The sequence below is a fragment of the Eschrichtius robustus genome, chromosome 16 (genome assembly GCF_028021215.1).
Source record: "Eschrichtius robustus isolate mEscRob2 chromosome 16, mEscRob2.pri, whole genome shotgun sequence".
NCBI lineage: Eukaryota > Metazoa > Chordata > Mammalia > Artiodactyla > Eschrichtiidae > Eschrichtius > Eschrichtius robustus.
The window spans coordinates 68,490,631-68,513,164 of NC_090839.1; the positions used below are offsets into that span (position 1 = coordinate 68,490,631).

The 22,534-nt window shown below is 49.8% G+C and overlaps 1 protein-coding gene across 1 annotated transcript in view; it reads left to right on the forward strand.

The window, feature by feature from the left end:
- Positions 1 to 22,534, forward strand: part of XYLT1 (xylosyltransferase 1) — a 304,124-nt gene that overhangs the window by 153,482 nt on the left and 128,108 nt on the right. The window contains exon 3 of the mRNA XM_068565800.1: positions 11,078 to 11,588. Coding sequence (XP_068421901.1) covers positions 11,078 to 11,588 — 511 coding nt within the window. The remainder of the gene's footprint in view (positions 1 to 11,077; positions 11,589 to 22,534) is intronic.

A 22,534-nucleotide genomic window follows, 5' to 3' on the forward strand; every position in this document is an offset into this window, starting at 1 on the left:
GAGTTCATTAACAAACTGTTCTGGGATTTTTAAAGATAATCTGTGTCAAGTGTTAGCGCAGTTCTTGGAATAAACGTTCTATAAGTGTTAGCTACGCTCGTTGTTGTTACCGAGTTTGGTTTTGCTGGGCTCGCCTGCCCGTGATGCCCTTGTCTGCCTCATGAACATGCATTTTCTTCTCAAAACTGGGCAGGAAAACTGCTTTCTCTGTGAAAGCCTCCTCTACTCTCCCTGGACCCCGGACCACGTTACGTTCCAACTCTTGATGAAACCCTTGGCACTCATTCATCGCCCCCCTGCCCGCCTTCACTCCCGTCCTGTATTGAAATAATGCATGTCCACGCCCACTCCCCTGTCCTGTGTCTGAACTCCACCAACAGCAGGAAGCGTGTCTTAATTCACTTTCCTATCCTTTGCCTCCGCCATGCCTGGCAGGGAGTAGCCACCCAATTAAAGTACGTGGAGTGAATAAACCAGTGCTTCTCAAACCTATCGGACCCAACCCCTCTTCCTGCAATAAATCTTTCAAAATGTTCCTTTTGTCTATCATGAAATGAAATCCGTACTTGTTATAACCTACTTAACACTCACAACTCTGAAATATATCAATATACTGCCCTGATAAGAATATAACGAATATATAAAAGTAATTTAAAATAAAAACAATGTGTATTTCATTCTGTAAATGATCAAGCACAACACCGCCAGACTAGCACTTCCCAAACTGTAATGTGCAGATGAACCCCCTGGGGGTCTTGTTAAAATGCAGATGCAGTGGGTCCAGGTGGGGGCCTGAGATCCTGCATTTCTAACAAACTCCCAGGGGCTGATGCTGGCGGCTGATGGGCCTCACTTTGAGTGTCGAGGGCCTGGAGGACACATGGAAAGGTCCAGTGCTGGATGTTGAATCACCAAGAATTATAGTTACAAGAATTATAGTTACACACAGCTTGCGTGGCTGTTGATGATGGGATTTTTTTGAAATCGTTCTAAAATTCTGAATGATGTAGGATCTCCCCTTGAGTTAAAGGTAGTTACTTTCCTAGAAAATTCAGTTACATTAAAAGCATTCAAAAGTGCTCTGTCATATGTAAAGTTGTATTAGGTTCCTGACCTGCAAAATTAAAAATGAGTTGTTCACCCACATGACGCGTAGAGACATTCAGAAGTCCTGCAGGGTGTGGGACACTTCCTTACTGCTTTGGGAACGTGCATTGCCAGGGATTTGGTGTCCCGCCACCAGTCTCTGCCAGGAGCGTCCCCCAGTCATTGTGGCAACCAAAATGGCACCACATGTTTTCAGAACACTCCGTGGGGGGCAGTCCCACTTCCATGGAAGACCCTGGCATTAAAGGATTCATTAAGGGCTCTGAGGTCTTTGAGGCAAGGCTGTGAAGTTGAGTTACTTGAAGATCCTGGGTCGTTGGTTTCGAGCAGGCTCACGGCACGCGGGTGGGTAAGGGGACCTGGGCCAGGCTGGACGAGAGCTGTGACGATCTGTAGAGCAGATGCTCCTTCTCTATACTACGGGCCACCGCTCAGCCCCAGACGATTGTCACATGCAGGAATCCAAGCCCAGTGCTGTCAGGTCCCCTGATGCTTCAAGACAGCGTGGAAATCCAGATTTTTAGATGGAATCTCTAGATTTTGAAATGTTGGGTGGGACTAAAAACCAAGCAAATGAAAACACTGTATGAAACAAACCAACATCTGTGCCCTTGGATGACCTCTTATGACCTCTGGTTTAAGTTAGGGATGTGCCAGCAGGTTGGGGACTAGCCACTGCCCAAATGAACGTGCCCTCCTCGGGGTCACCCCGTTTCCAGCTGGGGACTTTAACCCTCCTCCCCCTTCCCCCCATGCACATGCTGCTTCTCCTGACCTCCTCCAGCCCCCTCCCCCTCCCCCCTCCCGCACACCTTTCCTTGGTTAACTTGGGCCCTTTCTCCAGCCATCTCCTTTCTTCCTGGCTTAGCTGTCCTGATCTGGGCATTTTGGTCAGGAGGGGCTGTTGTTTCTGGATGGGAACAGGGTTTGAGCTGCTGAGGCTGCCAGCACCAGCCTCCAGAGCACTTGCCCCCGGCTCCGTGGTTCTCAACCAGGGTGAATTTTGGCCCCCGGGGGACATCTGGCAATGTCAAGAGACATTTCTGGTTTTCACAAGGGTGTTACTATCATCTAATAGGTAGCGATCACAGGTGCTGCTAAACATCCTACAATGCTTGGGACAGCCTTCACAATTAAGCGTGATCTGTCCCCAAATGTCCATAATATCATAGTTAAGAAAGTCCGTCTTAGAGGAATCCAGAAGGCTTTGTTATTGAAGCAAGACTGGGTTGTTCATTGTGACTGTCACTGTCACATCCTCCTAGTGGGCTGGAAGGACAGCATGGGTTAAGTCTGGACTCCTGTGCTGAGGCCCCAAAGACGCGGCATTATGGGGTTGAGGTCCGGGCCACGTGGCCTTGGGCAGTGTCAGAGATAAACAAGGCCGTAAGGACAGATTTTAATCGGCAAAGTACTGTTGCACTAGGGGGAAGGGTCCAGTGTGAACTGAACTCCATTGTGATTTGTACAGCGTGACTGGGTCTTTTAAAGGGAGCATGAGGGAATAGTGCGGGGGTGAGCAGGGGCTCAGTAGGGTCAGGGAAGTGAAAAATGACAAAAAGCAGAAAGGGGGGGGCTCTGTCCCCAGGAAACTCATCTGGGTTTGCTGACTGGCGCTTCTCCAAGTTAGTCCTCTTCCCTCCCACAAAGGCTGGGACAGATGTTGGGGCCCTGTCTTCAGGGGTTGGCTGGAGCAAACTAGATTCTATCAGCAGCCTTGAGTTTTCTCAGGCAGGCGCTATACGGGGGGCTCATGTCATTCAAGAGCTGCGTCCTTGAAATGTCAGAAACTATGTTAGTGTTTGCTCAGGTCTTTACGGGCCAAGGTTGAGACCTGGTTGAGGAGGGGCTCGGAGGGGCTTGGCTAGAGTTTGGTCAAAGGGGAAATCTTTGCCAGCAGGTCACTCTCCCCCCAAGAGGGTGGCCCAGGGCTTCAGGGTTCTGCATCTCTCTCTATAAAAGTATTTATCAGCACCCCATTTCCAGTTGACCTAGATTTCTATCCGTGTGTGTGTATTTATTGTGTGTGAGAGTAAAATATAAATCCACAGGCTTGGCATATAGGGAAAGACCCAACATAAAAAGGTCCTCAACTTTTTATTTCCTCAATGAGTAGATATTTCGGATGACAAGTATTTCAGCAATTCTCAAACTTGGTGGTCTCCATGGACCCCCTTATATTTTCAAACATTATTTCAGACCCCCAAAGAGCTTTTGTTTATGTAGGTTATATCTATCAATTATTTGCTATATATTGAAATTTAAACTAGGGCATTCTTAAAATGGTTATTTATTGATTTACTTAAAGTAACCATAACCCGTTACCTATCTATATAAGTAAAAATTTTTATGAAAAATGCATATGTTTTGTACAACAAAAACAAATTTCGTGAAAAGAGGCATTGTTTTACATTTTTGCAAGTCTTTGTAATATCTGGCTTAATAGAAGACAGCTGGATTCTCACATTTGCTTCTGCTTTCAATCTGTTGCGATTTCACACATCATGGAGCCTCTACAAACTCCACTGTGTGCTTGTGTGAGAGGATGAGTGAGAAAAAGGAAAATAACATCTTCAAATTATGATGGAAATAGTGACCTTGAAGATCCCCTGAAAGGGTCCCCCAGGAGTCCCCAGAGCACACTTTGAGAACCACCTCATTAGATCATCACAGTAAGCATTAATTCCAATTAAATCAATTGTAGCTAACATTTATTAAGTTCCAGGCTTTATGCTAAGTGCTTTACACATATTAACTCTTTGAGCTGTTGTAAAAGCCCGGTTAGGTAGGTACTAGTTATTATGCCCATTTTACAGAGAGGGAGACTGAGGCTTTCAAAGTTAGGTACTGTGCCCCAGGTCACGAAGTGAGCAAGTGGCAGAGGCCGGGTGGATCTGAACACACTTCACCTCCCGACCCTGCCTTTCCAAATGATTTAGGTCTGCTCATCAAATGATGGGGTGCCAGCTAAAAATGTCGATTGAGTGCTGAGTACATATCAAGCCTCATGCTAATTGTTCTGTTGTTAACTGGAATTAAATATGTGTCCCCTATTATTTAATCTCTCCTGCACCTTTGCAAAATAGGTCTTCCTACCCCCTTTTTTTTTTGTAGATGAGAAAACTGAGGCTGTGAGAGGCTAAGCTTCTTTCTCTGTATATCAGGGTTAAGGGGCAGAGGCTGGATTCCAAGCCAGCTCTATCCATCCAGCTCCCTCCCTCCTCACCCCATGCTGGGCGTCCCGTTAATATGACTAAGTTTGCTAAATTACACCAGGCTTATTATTGAGGGTTCTGTTAAAGCCTGGCCTGCCCATGCCCAGCAGAGCCCACGGGTTTCTAAGCTCTGGCCAGCCCTGCCACTTTTTGTGCATGCAAATGAGCCGGGCGGGCGGGCGGGCGAGGGGCCTCTGTGAGGTCTATTTGCATTGGCGGCCCGGTAATTGCACGTCCTAATTGGGTGCAGCCATGCACACTGTGCCTCCTCCATTCCACTGCCCTGGCACAGAAGTCCTTTTGGAAGCAGGTGTGGGCTTCTCCCCCATGTGCCCCTCTCAATGGCCTTGATCACCTTGGTGATTGGAATGAAGCCGCGGACGCTGAGTTCAACAGCAAACAGCTACTCAGCTGGCAGTGCGTCCACATGGCACAAAAGAAAGCCGTAAACGGGTCGTTATGAGTGAGCAGGTGGGACAGGCGCCCTCACGCCTGCACAGCGCACCTGGCCGGGGCTCCCCTCTGACACCATCTCTATTCCTCATAGCTGCAGAGAGGCGGTGCAGTGTTGGCTGGTGTGGCCTCTGGACCCCAACTGCCTGGGTTTGAATCCTGGCTCCTCCACTTCCTAGATCTGGATTTAGTCACTTAACTTCTCTGAACCTTCATGATCCCATCCAAAAAACGGGGAGAATAACACAGCATCTCCTTCATAGGGTCCTCATGGGGATCAGATGAACTAGTCTCTGCAGAGGGCTTGGGAACAGAGCCTGGGGCAGCGCCAGCACTGTATGCATATTTTCTAATAGATGCATGTTTCGTAAGCACCTTGCATGTGTCAATCACTGTGTTCTGTGCTTCATCTGTTCTCTCAGTTCCAGGGAGATAGATGCCGGCCTCAGCCCCTGGGATGGATGAGGACATCAGGGTGCAGGGAGATGAAATGGTCTGTCCCAGGTCTAAGAGCTGCTGGAGAAAATGATCGCAGGATGAGGCAGGGAGAAGACGATGCACTTAGGAGCGTCCATCTGTCCCTCGGTCCCTGGTCTCTTAAAATCTATCAGTTATTTCTCAATGATCTGAAATGGCAGAACTTTGTTAATCGATTGTATTGATTAACGGTTAATTCAGAGACTGTTCAGCAGCGCACACACAGGACCTGTCATTTTACAGATGAGAAAATCTGACGGTCGCTAAAGCAAGACAAGTACCCAGGTCTCCTCCTTTCTTGTTAGGTGTTCTTTCTACACAAAAATAAGAGCAAAGGTTTATCAATGAGTGGAGAGTTTGAAAACACAGCAACCCACCTCCACCCCTCAGAAACAGGACCTGGGTGCAGGGGAGGAGGTTGGGCCGATTCAGTTGATCAAGCGAGGAGAGATCCATCCTGAAGTCTGAACGTTAGAGAACCAGGAAGGACAGAGCAGACCCAGGCGTCTCTGAAACAGCAGCCTGGGTCATGTAACCTGCCTCTCGAAGCCATCTTGTGCTTGGCTTATTTCTACCTGATTGAAATTGACTCTAAACATGCCCAAGGTTGAATGGGAATAGAGGACATTATTGCATTTAATTATTTCTCCAGAATAAAAATGGATTCTAGCAGCAGCTTAGGGATAAGGCAACAGCAGAGCAATTAGAGTTTTGGAGCTCGCATGCAAACATTTGAATGTGCAATCATTGCAATAAGTACATTAAAATAAAATAAGTCAAAGGGTTGCATTTGCATAAATAACCCCAGGTGAGAGTGTTGGATTGCTTAAGAATAAAGGGGACACAGCTAGCGATCATAATGAAGAAATACTAACTGATCTGTCCTCCAGGTGGAGACCATCAGGGGTGAGATGGTGGAGGCCCAGTGTTGATTAGTAGGGAAACTTCTTTGCTCATTCTTTCTCCTGCTTTGGGTGTGGTGGGCACATTCTGGAAGTTTTGACATACATTCATCCTCACCAAATACCCATGACATAAATATCATTTTCACATCCCCATTTTCCAGATGAGGAAACTGAGGCATGCAGAATTTGAATCATGTCATTTCTAGCATCACATTCATTCCTTGGTCAGGTTATTTAACCTCCCTGTGCCTTACTTTCCTCCCCTTCATTAGGACTCATGCTGTTGCTTCACTGGGTATTCGAGAGGATTAGAGACACAAGGTGTGTGAAGGGCCAGAGTATGAGGGGACATGGGTGCTGGGGATATGATGGTCATCTCGCATGTATTTGCCTGGAAACCTCCCAAGGTTGGTTTTTATAGGGAAGGGAACCTGGGTTTGGATGTCTGGATCTTGATTCTCCAGGGGAAAAGAGAAAAGCTGAGACCCATTTGCCTCTTGGCGAGCAGGTGAAGAGTTAGAGGGAAGGCAAGGTGATATCTCATGCCCATCGAGGGATGGATGGATAAAGAAAATGTGACATATACGTACAATGGAATATTATTCAGTCTTGAAAAAGAAGGAAATCCTGCCGTATGTGATGCCATGGATGAACCCGGAGGGTGTGATGCTGAGTGAAATAAGCCAGACAGACTAAGACAAATGCTGTTTGATCCATTTACATGAGAATCTAAAATAGCCAAACTCAGAAATTCGGTGAGTAGAATGGTGGTTGCCAGGGGCTGGGGGAGGGGAAATGAGGAATTGCTAATCAACAGGCATAAAGTCTCAGTTATGCAGGATGAATACATTCTAGAGATATGCTGTACTACCTTGTGTCTGTAGGTAGCAATACTGTATTGTGCACTTAAAACGTTTGTTAAGAGGGTAGAGCTCATGTTAAGTGTTCTTGCCGCGATAAAATAAAATGTACAAGAAAAGAAAGAAAACTGTGGAGGGAAGGTGTAGGAGAACTCATCAGCTGTTGTAGGAAGCAACCCTGACACAGCGTGACAGATCATCCCAGGCCTCTGCGTGATGCCTGGTTCTCACTGACTATGGCTCAGTGGCTTTTCTGGAAGCTGTCGAATATCTGTGAGCTCTTCATTCCAGAAGACAAAATATTTCCCTTTTCTCTTACACTCGAATCTTTTGATTGGCAGCTGAGTAGCACCTGGGGCCAGGCGGAAGGCCAAGGGGCCACCGTGAGCTCACCATCCCCATCGCGGGGGTGTCTCTAAGTAGACGACGCTTATTAATTATGAGTCCTATTAGAATTGATGGTGGCACCTGGTCCTGATATCACAAATTAACCAGAGGAAACAGCCGTTCTCTGACGGCCAAATTAGCTTCGTTGATTGCAGTGCTTCCTGTGGCTGGTGTTGCTTGGAGAACTTCTGCCAGAAGGTGGTAGAGAACGTGAGCTTTTGAAATTAGTGGTTTTACGGAGGTTTTCTGCTTGGGGGACAAACTGATGATCATCAGTTAATGATGAGGAAAGAGAACAACCCAGAAACAGTTCTGAGGATGTGTTTGATGAGAGAGGATGCAGATGGCTGTGAGGGCAGAGGCCTTTCTGCTCACTGTCTGCCTTCTTGTTAACTTCTAGAAAACGGGCTTAGGGACAGAATTTAAATTCTTGTTCTCAGGCAGGAGGAGTCATCGAACTGATTTTCCAACCGTTAGAGGCAAAAAATAATAATAAATTGGCTCCTGTATCTGAGGACAGCTAAGAGGAAGAAAGCAGATCAGGTTGGCTCCTGTATTAATCAGCATGAGCTAGACTATGCTGCAGTAACAAAGATCCCCAAACCTCAGTGACAGAAAGCAGCAGAGGTTTATTCTGCCCGTGGAGGGTTGGTGGAGTCTGTCCTCCACCCTGGCCTCACTCAGGAATGCAGGGCCTTCACCATCAGGAGTGTGGCTGGATGCTATGGGGGAAGGAGGGACATGGCAAACTGTGTCCTGGCCCGAGTCACTGGTCTTGGCCACAGCAGGTTGCTTGGCTGTGCCTCATTTGCAGGGGATGGGAAGTACAATTGTATCATGTGCCTAGAAGGAAGAGAACTGGAATATTTGTCAAGAGCTTTATTGAATACCATCCCCCCCATCCAGCTCCATCCCAACCTAGGCTAATATGAGCAAAGAGAGAAATACCCCATCCATTCCCCCACAGAGAAGGGGGAGCTAAATGCTCCTCCCTTGACCTCTCAGACAAACAGAAGAGGCACTAAACTATAGCAAGTTTTAGAATTAAACAGGTACGAGTTCACAGCCTCCCCTAAATGATGTCGGGCAAATCACTGAACATCCCCAAGTTCCCCTCGTCCCTCTTTTGTAAAATGGGGGAATGGTAATACCTGTCTTGAAAGTTATTTCTGAAGGTTAAACATGGAAGGGCTTAGCACAGTGCCTGGCACTTGATACGTGCCCTTGCCTGAGAGTGTTAAAGGAACAAGCCTTGGCTCCTCTTTCTGTAAAATAGTGAGGAGGGTACCCCTTATGGGATGATTGTTGGTATCCAATAAGTAGTACCTGTGAGTCATTTGCATATGGTGCCTGGCTGACAGCGAGTGCTCAGAAAATGCATCTGAGAGGCTGCTTGGGATTCTTCAAGGGCCTCTGGACAGAAAGAAGGGAAAAGAGGAATATCAGTGTGGTTTGTTTATAAGAACAGAGGAATGGCCCCTCACTGAGGGGGATTTCTTGCAAGATACGTGGAGAGGTAAGAAAGACTGGAAACAGGTGTCAGAACCAGAAGTTCCCCTTCACAGACCAGCATGTAATATCAGCTCCTGTGTATGACCAGTAGCCACTCCAGGGCCCAGCACAGACTCCACTCTCCCTCGGCATCTCCTTGTTTCCTTCTTCCTACCCATGGCCTCCCAGCTCCTGCCACCTCAAGCTCCTGGTGCTTCGTGGCCCCTCCTTACTGTCCTCTCCTTACTGTCCTCTCCCTCTCTGTGACGCCCTGCCACCTAATGGCCACTGGCCAGCCTTGACACGGCTATGTGGAGATGACATGCCTATCCCAGATCCATTTAGCTGGGTGGAAGTGGATGGGAAGGGAGCCAGGCTGCCGTGCTTAAGGGGACAGAGTGATGCGGATCAGAAGGCTCTGCAGCTTCCTGGAAGTGGCTGGTGGAGCTGGTAGCCCAGGGCGTGGGGTCTGCGGTCTGTCTGGTTTGAATCCCAGCTTCACCACCAACCAGCTGAGTTACCTTGGATAAGTCATTGATGCCCAGTACCTGCAAAATGAGAACAAAAGTAACATCAACTTACAGAATGGCCACGAGGTATCTTAGTGTAGTCTTCATTCTTACGGCCTCTTGAAATTGGTGCTTGATGCTAGGGGAGATGGGACAAAGGCAAGAAGAGGGCAGACACGTTGCTGGGCCAAATGGGGACAAATGGGCCAATGGGGACATTGGAGACAAGGGCAATTAAACCAAGCCCAGGGGAACCTTCTAAATTCACAGTCCTTGGAGAGCTGGGGTCTGCACACTTTTTCTTAAAGGGCCAGCTAGAAATATTTTAAGCTTTGCAGACCAGACAGTCTCTATGGCAGCCACTCACCTCTGCTGTTGTAGCAGGAAAGCAGCCATAGACAGTCCATAAATGAACAAGTGTGGCTGTGTTTCAATAAAACTTTATTGACAAAAACAAATGGCGGGTAGGATTTGGTTCGGGGAGGGCAGTAGTTTGCAGACCTAATGAAGGAGGAGCCACGCTCAGTGTCGGCTGCATGTCAGCCGATCCTGGGCACCAGCACTACCTCCACTGCTCTCCACCATCATCCTCTTCCTTGAGAACCTTTAATCGGCACATTTAGGAAAACGAACGAGGAAGTCTGCCCTCAAAATTGCTACTCATTGCCAATGTGTTTCTAGAGCAATGGATGTAGATTTATGGAGTCAATTAGCATCCTCTGTGGCCTCTGTGTCCCCTCTGACTAGCTTTGGGACAGTGGATTCTCTTTCAGGTTAAGGCCTTGATAATGGGCTCTAAGCAGAAGCAATGTGTTTTGGAAGTGATGCAGGATGTTAGTTGACCAGTGCATTTGATCCGAGCTCAAAATGGCCAGGGCCCACCTCCCCATGGAGAAGCTGAGTTTGGGGTGCCTGCCTTCCCGGAAAGACTCATTTTCTCCAGAATGACTCTCGGCCTTTCTCTTGACACCCTGCCCCCCCGACCCTGTGACTTAATCAGTTCTGCTCCAGGTACAAACATCAAGAGTCAAAGCTCAGACATAAGACTGTCACACGTTTTCATCCCCCTGGGACTCACTGCAGGATCCTTGCATAGGACTGTCCTATAAAGGGCATATTCCCCTCAAGATAGCCGGTGATGTCTCCCCCTCAGAATTAACTATGGCACGGTCTGATTTCTCTTACGGGCATAGATCTACGAGCATGTCCTAAAGGCAATGTAAAGTATATACTATCCTACCAATATTTTCTCCCCTTATAGCTTTATTATGGCATTTCTAGCCATTAAATAAACCATCACAGTGCTTGCTGCTAGAATTTAAACAGGAAGCTTGGAACAAACTGTCCAGATTCCAGTGGCAGAGACAACCAGGGAAACTTATATGAAAAGCGAGTGTGGTTAATAACAGGCATTGAGGATCATAGTCATAGCACGTTAGAGCTTGCAAAAGCTTTATTTTCTAGTTGGAACATCTTCTATTTCCAGGTTGGGAAACTGAGGTTCAAAGAGAAAAATCTAACACGAAGTCTAACATTAAGCTCATAGCAAAGGCAGGGCGTGGAACCAGGGCCCAGACTTCCAAACCTACGTGCCCCCACTCTCCAGGGCCAGCCTTCTTAGCGTGATGGCAAAGTCAAGTTTCTCTTCTGTGTTTCTTTCCTGTCTTGTCCAGGATGGCTACTTCTCTCACCGGCCAAAAGAGAAAGTGCGAACAGACAGCAACAATGAGAACTCTGTGCCCAAGGATTTTGAGAACGTGGACAACAGCAACTTCGCACCCAGGACTCAAAAGCAAAAGCACCAGCCCGAGTTGACGAAGAAGCCCCTGAGAGGACAGAAGGAGCTTCTGAAGAGGAAGCTGGAGCAGGAGGGGAAGGGGAAGGGGCGTCTGTCCCCCGGGAAAGGTACCAACGAGGTGCTGCCTCCCGGTGAGAGAGCCCCGGTAAACGGCAGCCGAGGGAAAGATGCCCCCAGACAGCCCCACGCCGGGAAGACTGGGGGCAGCTCCCCCGAGATCAAGCCCGACCGGCCCCTCAAGTGTGACATCTCGGGTAAGGAGGCCATCTCCGCCCTGTCCCGCTCCAAGTCCAAGCACTGCCGCCAGGAGATCGGGGAGACCTACTGCCGCCACAAGCATGGGCTGCTGATGCCCGAGAAGGTGACTCGGTTCTGCCCCCTCGAAGGTAAGTCCCAGCCCCGTTCTGCTCACATTCTCAGACCTTCTCAGAACAACCGCCCTATTTTTCAAACCCCAAATGAAGACAGGAGTTCTTTTGTTTTGGGCCTCCCTGAATTCAGAAGTCTCGTGTGAGAAAAGTTTCGCAAAATCAAATTACCTTTTGTTACAGCTTTAACCTGTTGCTTTTGTGGCAAAGGATAAAATAGAGTGCAATCGGGGCTAATGTGGAAGTCGTAGGAGGCAATGGTATTGATATGGTTTGTTTTCTGTCTCAGCAGAATATTGAGATTAAAATTGACACCAATATTACTGTAGTTGAATAAGATTTGAAAGGTTTCTAGTTGGTTGCATTGACATTGGAGGCTCTGGAAAACATCCTTCCCATTTCCCTCCACCTAAAATTCCTTCCTTCCTTATTTTCTCCCTCCTTCCCTTCCTCTCTCTCCCTCCCTCCCTCCTGCCCTGTGCTGGGCCCTCTTCTCTGTGCTGATGACCAGTGATAAAGCAGACCTCTTGCTGCGATGCAGTGCAAGGTCAGAGCTGTAACAGCGGCGTTCACAAGCACAGGGGAGGGTCCTCAGAAACTGGCGGGGGACAGTTTTGCACAGGTGAGGCATCACCGTGCATCTCTGCATCTCACCTCACGCCTCTGACGCGTATTCCTTGCTGGCAGGTTTCACCTTTTCCGGTGCGTGTGGCAGGGGAGTAATAACAGTTACCAAGCGCTCACTGTGTCCCGGGAACAGCATGGGCACTTTGCATTCAATCAGTTCATCTCATCCACCGCCCAGTGAGGCTAGCACCGTCATCGTTAGCATAACTTTTTTACACGTGAGAGACGTAAAACAACTTCCCTAAGGTCACATGGCTTGTAAGTGGCCTTACAAGCCTGCAGGTAGAGACATCCTGAGATAGAGATATTGCCATCCCGGGTTAGGTCATATTTTGTCAAGATCCCTTCTTAAAAAAAAAAAATATGTTATGGCAGAAAATTTCAAACCCACCTCAGAGTAGGGAGAACCTTCACGTTCCCATCATCTGGCTACAGTTACCTCGTGGTGGTCACTACTGTTTCACCCATGTACCCCCATCCCCACATAAGCTCATTGTGAACCAGTAGATTTTATATTTCCTTGGAGAAGACGTTACATCCCAAATAGTTTGTGAATTGGTTCGTGCAGTGGTTTTCTCCATGCAGAGGGTGGACTGCATCCAAAAGACACTTTCTACAAAGAAAGAGCCATTGTCATTGGGAACAAACAGAGAGGGATGCATTTGAAATGGAGAGATTGTGTTCTAGTTGAGTTCAGCCATGAACTAATAGGAAAAGCCCTTTCCCCTCGCTGGTCCCGGCTTCCTTATCTGTCCAGGGAGCGCCCTGCATTAAATACTCGAAGGGTCTTCCCACTTGGTCTTCCCTTGGGGCCCATTTCCCAATTTGTTCGTGGTCACCCCTCATTCTCATTGGCCATAATCAATGCAAGGGGTACCCCGCTATCCCTCACTAAATGGTCAAGCGTTCAAAATACCTCCTTGTTGCTTCTAAATTCAGATACCACCAAATGCTTTAGTTCACTCTCAAGTGGAGAGAGAAGGTCCCCGACCATGGGACAACCCAGAGGTCCTGAGGGCAGGGGTGGGGGGAGGACACATGGAAAGACCTGCATGGGGCAGGGGCAGGGTCCACGTGTGGAAGAGGAATGGGTCCATGGTCCCAGTGTCTGGGTCCGCCTCTTTGTCAAGACAGAAGGTCAGAGCATCAGGAAAGGTGACAACAGAGCTGGACCAAGAGGCAGGGTGGGGGCAGGGGGCTCTCAGTTCCCCCAACATTGGAGGATTTGGAAGCCAGGCAGGAAGATGCCTAGTGCTTCATCAATCCCCCGTCTCTCTCTCGAGAGAGAAGGATGTGCATGGTGAGAATGGCTCCCAAGGAAAAGGGGACTAGATCTCCCCTAGAGAAATCTTAATTCCGTCTGTCCACTGGACAGGTAAGAAATGAGGCCCATAGAGGAGAGGAGACTTATCATCAAGGCCACCTAATCAGTTAGAGGCTGAACTTGGGCTAAAATTCAGGCCTCCTCATCTCTCACACATGCTTCTCTGTTGACTGCTGGTCACAGAACGGAGGGTGTGGATCAGGTGGGGGACGGCCACGTGGGTAAATGTGTAGAGAGGCTTGGGAGTGTCCACGGCAAGCCCTTCACGTGGCCCTCTGGGTGGGGTGCAGCGGGGACAGCTTCAACTTTTTACTCAAGTTCATCTGTATTTTTTAAGTTTTCTGTTGGAAACATGTATCTGTACTATGCTCTCTTTTCAATAGAAAGGTCTAAAAAGAAAAGGTTTGCTTCTCTCTTGCATTTTAACCCTTGTCTAAGCAGTCCCGGGGTTCCCATCATACTCTTGACACGACTTGGCAGATTGTGGCAGAATAAATAAGTGGAGATGTTTCCAAAATCTTTTTCTTAGCTGGTGCCTGGCCTGGCAGAGGCCTGAGCTGAATGCCTTTCCATGAGAATGACAGTGGGTACTCGCTGTGTCCCAAGAGTCGACACACTTTTTCTATAAAGGGCCAGAGTAAATATTTGAGGCTTTGTGGGCCGTGCAGTCTCTGTCACAACTCCTCGACTCTGCCATTACATCTCAAAAACAGCCAGGACAATACATACGCAAATGCACTTGGTTATTCCAATAAAACTCAATTTCCAAAAGCAGGCTGTGGGTGGGATGTGGCCCATGGGGCCATAGTGTGCTGATCCCTGCAAGCTACCAGTTCTGTGTAGTGGTACCTCCAGCACTGTGCCTCCCATCCCACTATTATCCTCACACCAGCCCTATGAGGTCGGTCTCTTATCGACCCATTTAATGGATGATGAAATGGAGGCTCGGCGAGGTTTAGTCCTTGGTCACAGGCGCATAGCTAGTAGATGGCAGGGCTGGTATCGTATCTCAGGAATACAGAGCCTGAATCCTCCCCAGAGCCTTTCCCTCTTCAGGAGGCAGAAGGTTTCACTTTAGCCTAAACGATCCGACCTCGGGGATGTCCTGAGCCCACAGGCTGTCTCTCTCCGCCATCAGTACAGTTGCAAGGAGAAGGGTGGGTGTTGATGGGGGAGCGAGCGGACTGACGTGGCCTGTCCTGGTCCCGCTGAGACACCTCCAGCCTGGCTGTGCAGCCTGGGGGATTCCCTGTGGCCTCTGCTGTGTCTGCCAAGGTGGCATACCCTCCAGGGAGCTGGGAGCTGGGTAATAAGATGGGCGTCTGAGCCTTGGCACACCAGCCTGGGCAGTGCCTTCATTTACTGCACCACAGCCTTCCCCTTTTGCAATAAATTCTCTATGAATAGACTAATTGCAAAATAACCCTAATTGGGTAGTTATCAACGAACAACTTCCCGTGGAACAAAACAGCTTACAATTAATAGCATTTAAACCATAAACTATTCTTCTGCAGAAAGCTAAGATGTAATTACACCCCATACGGAGATCGCGTTCCCTTTCTGGAAACCAAGACACCCGGATTTCCCTCCGCTCAGGAGGGATTTGAGCTCCAGCTCCGCGGGCAGTGAGGAAGCCGAGTGGGGAGGGGAGGGGAAGTAGGTATGTGTGTAAACAGACAGAGACATACACTTAACACGTCCACACGCAGATGTACGCACTGTTTGTCATTTCGCCGAACTCGGCGTCACCCAGACTTCAGTTGACAGGATGCCGGAAGTTGAATATAACTAAGGAAACAATTCCTCATGGCTTGAAGTCTGAAAAGTAACGAGGGGATCGATGTTAAATGTTGGCTTGTGTAAAGGGCTCCTGTTTCTCCGACCCCCACGCCTCCAGTCCCCGCACCCCAGCACCATTCAGGGAAAAGGAAGAGTCTAGAACCCCCGGATTGGTGTGCTCTGCACGATACCTTGCCCCTGTGACCTGTCTGCTTCACTGCCAGCCTCTTGGAGGAAGCAGCTGGAATGGTGACATGTTTTCAGGAGGAAAACGCGGATCTGCGGACCATCCACTCAGCCCCCAGGAGTTAGATGCGGTGAGGTCAGGCGGGGTGCTCTACCCCATCGGCCCCCAAGCCTGGCCCCCGAGCGGGTTGTTTCTAATCCCGCAGCGCCCCTCGTTCCTCCCAGAGCCCCCGTGCTCAGCCGCCAAGCCACCGGCCCCCAGCCCCACCCACGTTCCCCACCCAGGTGGCACAGCCCCCAGTGCCCCCCCTCACCTCCCACAGTTGCCTAGGCCTCCTGTCCCTTCCTTAGACTCCAGAATCACCCAAGAGCTGCCAGGCACTCCGACTGGACCTCCCAGAGTTTCATGGAAATGAAACCATGTTGGATGGAAGGCCCAGGGTGGCCTGGGCTGGAAAAAGCTTTTCCATCGGAAGATCTGCTGACACTGGGTTTTGAATCCTGGTTCTGTCTTTGCTAGTGGTGTGACCCTGACTTCCTAGTGCCTCAGCTTCCTCATCTGTAAAATGGACACAGATACTCGTACCCTATCCTCATAGGGTTGTTGGCTGACATGGGATCATGAATATGAAACCCCTGGTGCAGAGGCGGGTAGGGTACAGCGAATGTGTTTGGCTGTCGGCTGTAGCAAGGCAGTGGTGGTGGCGTTGAGAAGAGTGGAAGGCCCGCCTGCAGGGTGACCGCCCCTTGCCCAGCCCTAGCTATCTCGCTCTGGTCTTCAGACAAGGCCCCGCGTGCCTCAGCCACTCCCTCCTGCTCGTCCCAGCCCCCTCCATTGTTGCCCCCACTGCACACTCCACCCCACCTCTTCCATCTCCAGATCTCAGCCTAAATGCCCCTTCCTCAGAGAAGCCTTCCTGGACCATACCTTCCGCGGGGAGCCCTGGCCACAGAGGACACACCAACCCTGGTGAGGGGCAGAGGTGGCTTTCCCAATAAAGCCCATTTGACCTGTAAGAGGCATTCTAAGCAGGCAATGCCTCATTATATTGGGAACAATTAAATGTCAAGATGCTCTCTCCAACGGCCCTCATAGGCCACCAGCCTCCTTCCATCTTGAGTTAAAATGCCTCAAGAAAAAAAAAAAAGCATCTCAAGAGAGGCCCCACCGGTTACCCAGGTGCCTCTGACACCTCCTCACTCTTTGCTGTGCCAGGTAAAGCCAGTGGAGTGACTGCAGCCCAGGTGTCCAGGTGAAGAATGAGAGATGAAAACTGAGAGGTTCCACGGAAAGCAGTCACTGGGAGGGGGGTTGTCTGCCACCGTAGCGGGGGCTCCGGGCCCGAGCCGCTAAGTGGGCCGGTGGTCCTCTGATGGGTGATGAGCAAGGGCTCTCCCTTTTAAGTCAGCTGACCAGCTGCAAGTTTGCAAGCACGTGCACGTGGCAGGGGCAGCGGCTCCAGTATTAGGAGTGAGGACGGACGGGAAGGAGGTTTCTGATGAAAAGGCAACTGTCCTTGGACGCAGCAACCCGTCTTTACCCATCAGTCTTTGCAGGAGGCCAAAGACTCTGGACAAATGGGCTTCCGGATGGAGGTGGCTGAGGGGAGACTATCGCCTCAGATTCCCCATCTGTCGGGCAGGAACACTGCTTTCTCCCGGGTCTTTGCTCTGTCGCTCAGGATGAGACAATGAGGGAACAGCCGTGGACAACTCAGAGACACCACACTAACGGGGTGGCCGTGATGAAGCCAGATAATCCTCCTACAGCTCAGCCAAGCCGATGGGGCCGACTTGCCCAAAGGCCAGGTTTGCAGAGGACTCTTTCTCGTCTTTCTCTCGTCAAACCCCAGTGAAAAGGAGGTTTCCAGTAACAGTTCATTGGGGTCGGAATAAACTCATGCCAAAGGCCCTCCTTGGGCTTCTGAGGGAGGGATAGGACCCTGACCGCGGTCAGTCCAGAAAAAATCAGCAGACCCCATTCATTGGTCACCCACTAGGTGCCATTCGACGTCCCAGGCCAGCACTCCCCAAACGTGTTCTGCGAAGGGCCAGATAGTAAATACAGTACGAGGCCTTGCAGGCTGCAGGGTCTCTGTCACAACTGCTCAACTCTGCATGAAAGCACCCACAGGCGATACATAAATAAACGACCAGCGTGGCTGTGTTCCAGTAAAACTTTATTCTGGTCATCAGAATGTGAATTTCACATAATGTTCATGTGTCACGAAAGGTCATCCATTTGATTTTTTTTCAGTTATTTAAAAATGTAAAAACCGCTCTTAGCTCGCAGGCCGTACCAAAACAGGCAGTGGTGAGCTGCCCTTTGCCAGCTCTTATTCTAGTATCTGGGGACGTAACAGTGAACAAAAGCACAGGATGCCTCGTCCCCGCAGGGCCTCTGCCCTACACAGCTCAGAGCACCCTGTCTGTTGCCACAAGCTGGACGGTGACTCTGGGAGGCGTGCAGCCTGAGGCCCCACCTTGGTGGAGCTTCTGCCCTAATGGGAGAGGCCAGAGGCGACAGGTGACCCAGTAGACCTACAGTCCACTGTCTGGTGTGACGAGAGCTTGTAGACACACAGCAGGCGACAGGACAGGGGAGGTGGACGTTTTGGGTAGGTGGCCACGGAAGGCCTCTCTGAGCAGCCTCGGTGGCAGTGTCACCGGGAAGAGGAAACAGTCCTAGCAAACAGGCTGGCATGTTCCAGAGGCAGCCAGGAGGTCAGTGTGGCTGAAACAGAGGGAGCAGTGAGGGGAGGAGAAGGATGAAGGGTCAGAGGCCAGAGGTAGTGGCCAGGCCACCGCAGGGGGTTCGGAAACTGATGTCAAAGAGATGGGAGCCCTTGGAGGAACTGAAGAGTTTTAACATTATCTGATTTTGATTTTTTTTTTTAATTTTCTGCTACTTTAAAATTTTTTTATCTTATTTTGATAAGAACACTTAACGTAAGATCTACTCTCTGAACAGATTTTCAAGCGCACGATAGTGTATTGCTGTTTACAGGCACGGTGTTGTACAGCAGATCGCTAGAACTTATTCATCTTGCTCAGCTGAAACCTTATACCCATCGAACCCCATTCCCTATCCCCCCAGCCTCTGGCAACCACCGTTCTGCTCTTTGCTTCTATGAGTTTGACTGTTTTATATTCCTCATATAAGTAGAATCATTCAGTATTTGTCCTTCTGTGTCTGGCTTATTTCACTCAGCATGATGTCCTCCAGGCTCATCCATGTTGTTACACATTGCAGGAGTGCTTCTTTTTTTAAAGCTGAATAATATTCCATTGTAAGTCCGAATTTTTTAATCCCTTCATTCCTCAGTGGACCTTGAGGTTGTTTCCCCATCTTGGCTATGCTGCAGTGAATGTGGGCGTGCTAATATAATATCTCTTTGAGATGCTGATTTCACTTCTCTTGGATAAATACCCAGTGAGACATCACCTCACACAAAAGGCAACAAGTGTTGGTGAGGGTGCAAAGAAATTGGAATCCTTGTACATTGTTGGTGGGAATGCAAAATGGTGCAGGCACTGTGGAAAACACTTTGGAGGGTCCTGAAAATAATGAAAAACAGAGCTACCATACGATCCACCAGTCCTACTTCTCATGTGATTTAGCTTTAAGGAAGGAGTAGAAACAGGGAAATTGTGGGGAGATTCTTACAGCGGCCCCAGTGAGAGGACAGGGTAGGAGGAAAAAGCTGCTAGGATTGGCCGATGGACTGGATGTGGGTGACCAACTGTTGGTGTTCTGGGCTGAGGGGTTTCTTTGGGGCACAAAGACGACTCAGGCCTGACCCTTGAGCTAACATTTATTGAGCTCTGCTGTGTGCCAGGTCGTGTGGCCAACAGTCCCCCAAGGCCCCCCATCGGAAGGTGGGTCTCCACAGGCCAATCCCACGTGGCCTTCTCCTTCTAAAGCACCATAGTATTTTTCCCCCTCCCCATTTTGGAATCGTAAAAAAAGCCAGCTGTTGCCCACATGGCTTCTTAAAAAGAGAAATATACAGTTATGGGAAATATTATAAATGTCCCCCTCACCTCCCTCCCACCTTCCTCCTCCCAGAATGGCCTGCCAGCTGCACGGCTCTGCCCTTCACTCTGAAAGTTGTCATTAGGGTGTGCTTGTTGCCTAATTGCCATGCCTAGAAGGCAGAGCTGAAAGGTTTAGGCACGGAAAGAAGATGAAAACACCAGCCCTGAAAGAGCGGGATTAGCGCCCTCCCCGGCCTCACCCGGGCACACCCGTTCGGAAACTTCAGGCAGACATTTCCCAAGGCTTCCGCAGTGTATTTGAGACAGGGGGATCATGGTGAGATGGATTTTTTTTTTCCTTCTCATGTGCGCACAATGACATCTAGAGACCAGGGGACCGGGAGCATGTTGGTAACCCTGCGTTTGTGGACCACTGCTTGGAGCAGCTCTGCAGAGAGCCTGACTAATCGGGGGCTTTGCAGACCAGTAGGGATTCTGTTCTTACCTGGGTGACCTGGGGGAGCTGCTGAAGGGATTTGAGCAGGGCTGGGGGTGGGGGCTGACCTGACATGTGTAACAGGATCCCCTGGCTGCGGTGTTGACAGTAGACGCTAGGGGTGAGGACGGAAGCCAGGAGAGCTCTTAGGAGTCGGCTGGTCAGCGTTTGCTCTGAGATTGCACATGGGGCATGAAGAAAGCGCCCCCTACTGCTTATCTGTCTCTGCCCCAGACCCACCCTCCACGTGGCAGGGGCTCTGTCTTACTCATCCGAGAACAGCACTGCTTGGCATGTCATAGGCCTCAATCTTATCCTCCCTGGGTAAGAAGATAACACGGTTGTTTTGAGCTTCAGTGGCTCAAGCTACCCGTCCCGGGAGCTATGCAGTGGCCCGCGTGCACTGGGACGGGAATGGAACAGTTAGAAGTCTGTGAGTGGCATAGCCACCAGCTGGGGACTGAAAGTGTTTGTCCCCCGCTCCCTTCAACATTCACTCATTCAGCAGTTATCCACCAAGCATCCGCTGTCTATGCGGGGCACTAGGTTTGGGAGGAAAACAGACAGAATCCCTGTCCTTATGGAGCTTGCAGCCTGTTAAACGTGGGAGGGGAGACACGTGAATCCAGTGAGCACAAAAATAAATGCAGAATTGCAACCGCACCACCGATTCTGCAGAGACAATGTGGTTGAATTTTAGTGGGACTGAGAGATGAAGAGTGGGAGGCATTAACTAGGGAAAGAGCAGGAGGGGGAGTCTTCCAGGACAAGGGTCCATCATGTGCAAAGGCTCAGAGGTAGTAGGAGGCGTAGGGAGGTTGAAGAACTAACAAGACCACCTGGGGCGCTCTGAATATGAGCAGGAGGGTTGGTCTGTCGTCTTCCCAGCCGGATTTTAATTCCCCAAATCACTGGGTTTAGATGATCTATGTCTTTGTCTTGAGTGAGGAGAATGGAGCAGAGGCATCTGTAGGTACCAAACCGAAATCACTGGAGAGCCAAGGGAAGACCAGCCCCAAAGACAGGCAAGGCTCTGGCAGTCCGGGACCGGGGACGGGTCCCACATCCCCTCCAGAGAACCGTGCTCCTTCCACCTTTGGGCCCTGACCCCCACCTCCACCCCAGCCTGAACATGGGCTGCCAACTCCTGGGGGCCTCACCTCCTGTGGCACCTTTGTTTTCCAGGACATCCAAGGCACAGAGGGGAATCCTCAATGCCTCCAGGGGTGAGACAGACTCAAGTAGGCAGTGTGCCCGTGGGTGTTCCACTGGCACTGAGCTAGTGCAGGCTTAGGGGAGGGCTCTGAACCAGTCTCCCCAGGAAAGCCTGGCGGCCCCTCTACCACTGAGTGAGCTGCCAGACCCTCAGACAAGGCACTTGTTTTCTCTGAGCCTCACTTCTTACCTGTAAAATGGGTTGTTTGATGCCTCTCCTGCCTTCTCGGGTTGCTGTATGAAATACCATGTTTGAGAATATTTAAAATTTTCCCTCTATTCAGCCAGCGAATATTTACAAGCACCTGTTACAAATCAGCATTAGATTATTGCGGTTCGGAAGCCAGCCTCCAGGGTGGGCACGGTGGACCCGCTTACCCAGCTGGGCAGTTTAGGATGCTTTTCTCAGCTTCCATGAGTGTCTCGCCCAGAACCTGCCCTGGGACCAGGTAGACAATGGCGAGTCACTAGGACAGTTTCTTGTGCTCTGAGCCGTTCCTTCCTTTGGGTGCAGCTGCTTATGTGTCAGCCGCCCAGGGCTGGGAAATCAGAGCCCTGGTGTGGAAAGAGAGCCCGGGCGTGGCCCTTGTAGCGGCCAGTGGATGACAGTCAGTCCAAGCTAGTCCCTCCTTTTTGCACAAATCAACAAAACCAGCTTGCTTTTTCTCCTCTCTCAAATTATTTGTCAGTTAAGCGTTAGGAATTCCTTTCAACATCACTTCCTTCTGGAAGTCTTCTGGGACTCTCTCCCTACATCTCCATGAGGTGCTCAGACTGTGTACCCCCAAATCACCTTACCCACTCACCAGTGGAGCACACATCACATTATCCTGGAGTTGCCAGGGTCATCTGCAGCCCGCATTTAGCCACGAGGCCAATCTCATCTGTGTTGCAGGTCATATCTCCAGCCCCTGCTGGAGCAAAGTCTGTTCGCTAACCCCATGTTACAGATAGGGAAACTGAGGCTTGGGGAGGTCGAGTAGCTTGCCCGGGGTCACACTTGCAAGTGGGAGACCTTTCAGACTCAGTTCTGTCTGCCTGACTTCAAAACCCACAACTCAGCCTCTCTGCTCTGTGGAGCCTTTAGTAAACCTGCCGTCGGAATGTGTCGAATGAGTAATCCAGTTTCTCCAAAGATAAAGGGAAACGCAGAGGCAATGTTAACACCTATCTCTAGCTGTTCATTACTCTCCTTCCCCGCAACCAAAAAGAGCAGGGCGCAGAGGTCTCCGTACAAGAAGCTGTGCTTAGATAATAGTGCTTAACCTTGACCTAGGGATTGCTAAATGCCAGGGACTATCCTAAGCGTTTTAGCCATATTAGGTCATTCATTCTTCTGACAACTCTGTATTCCAGGAG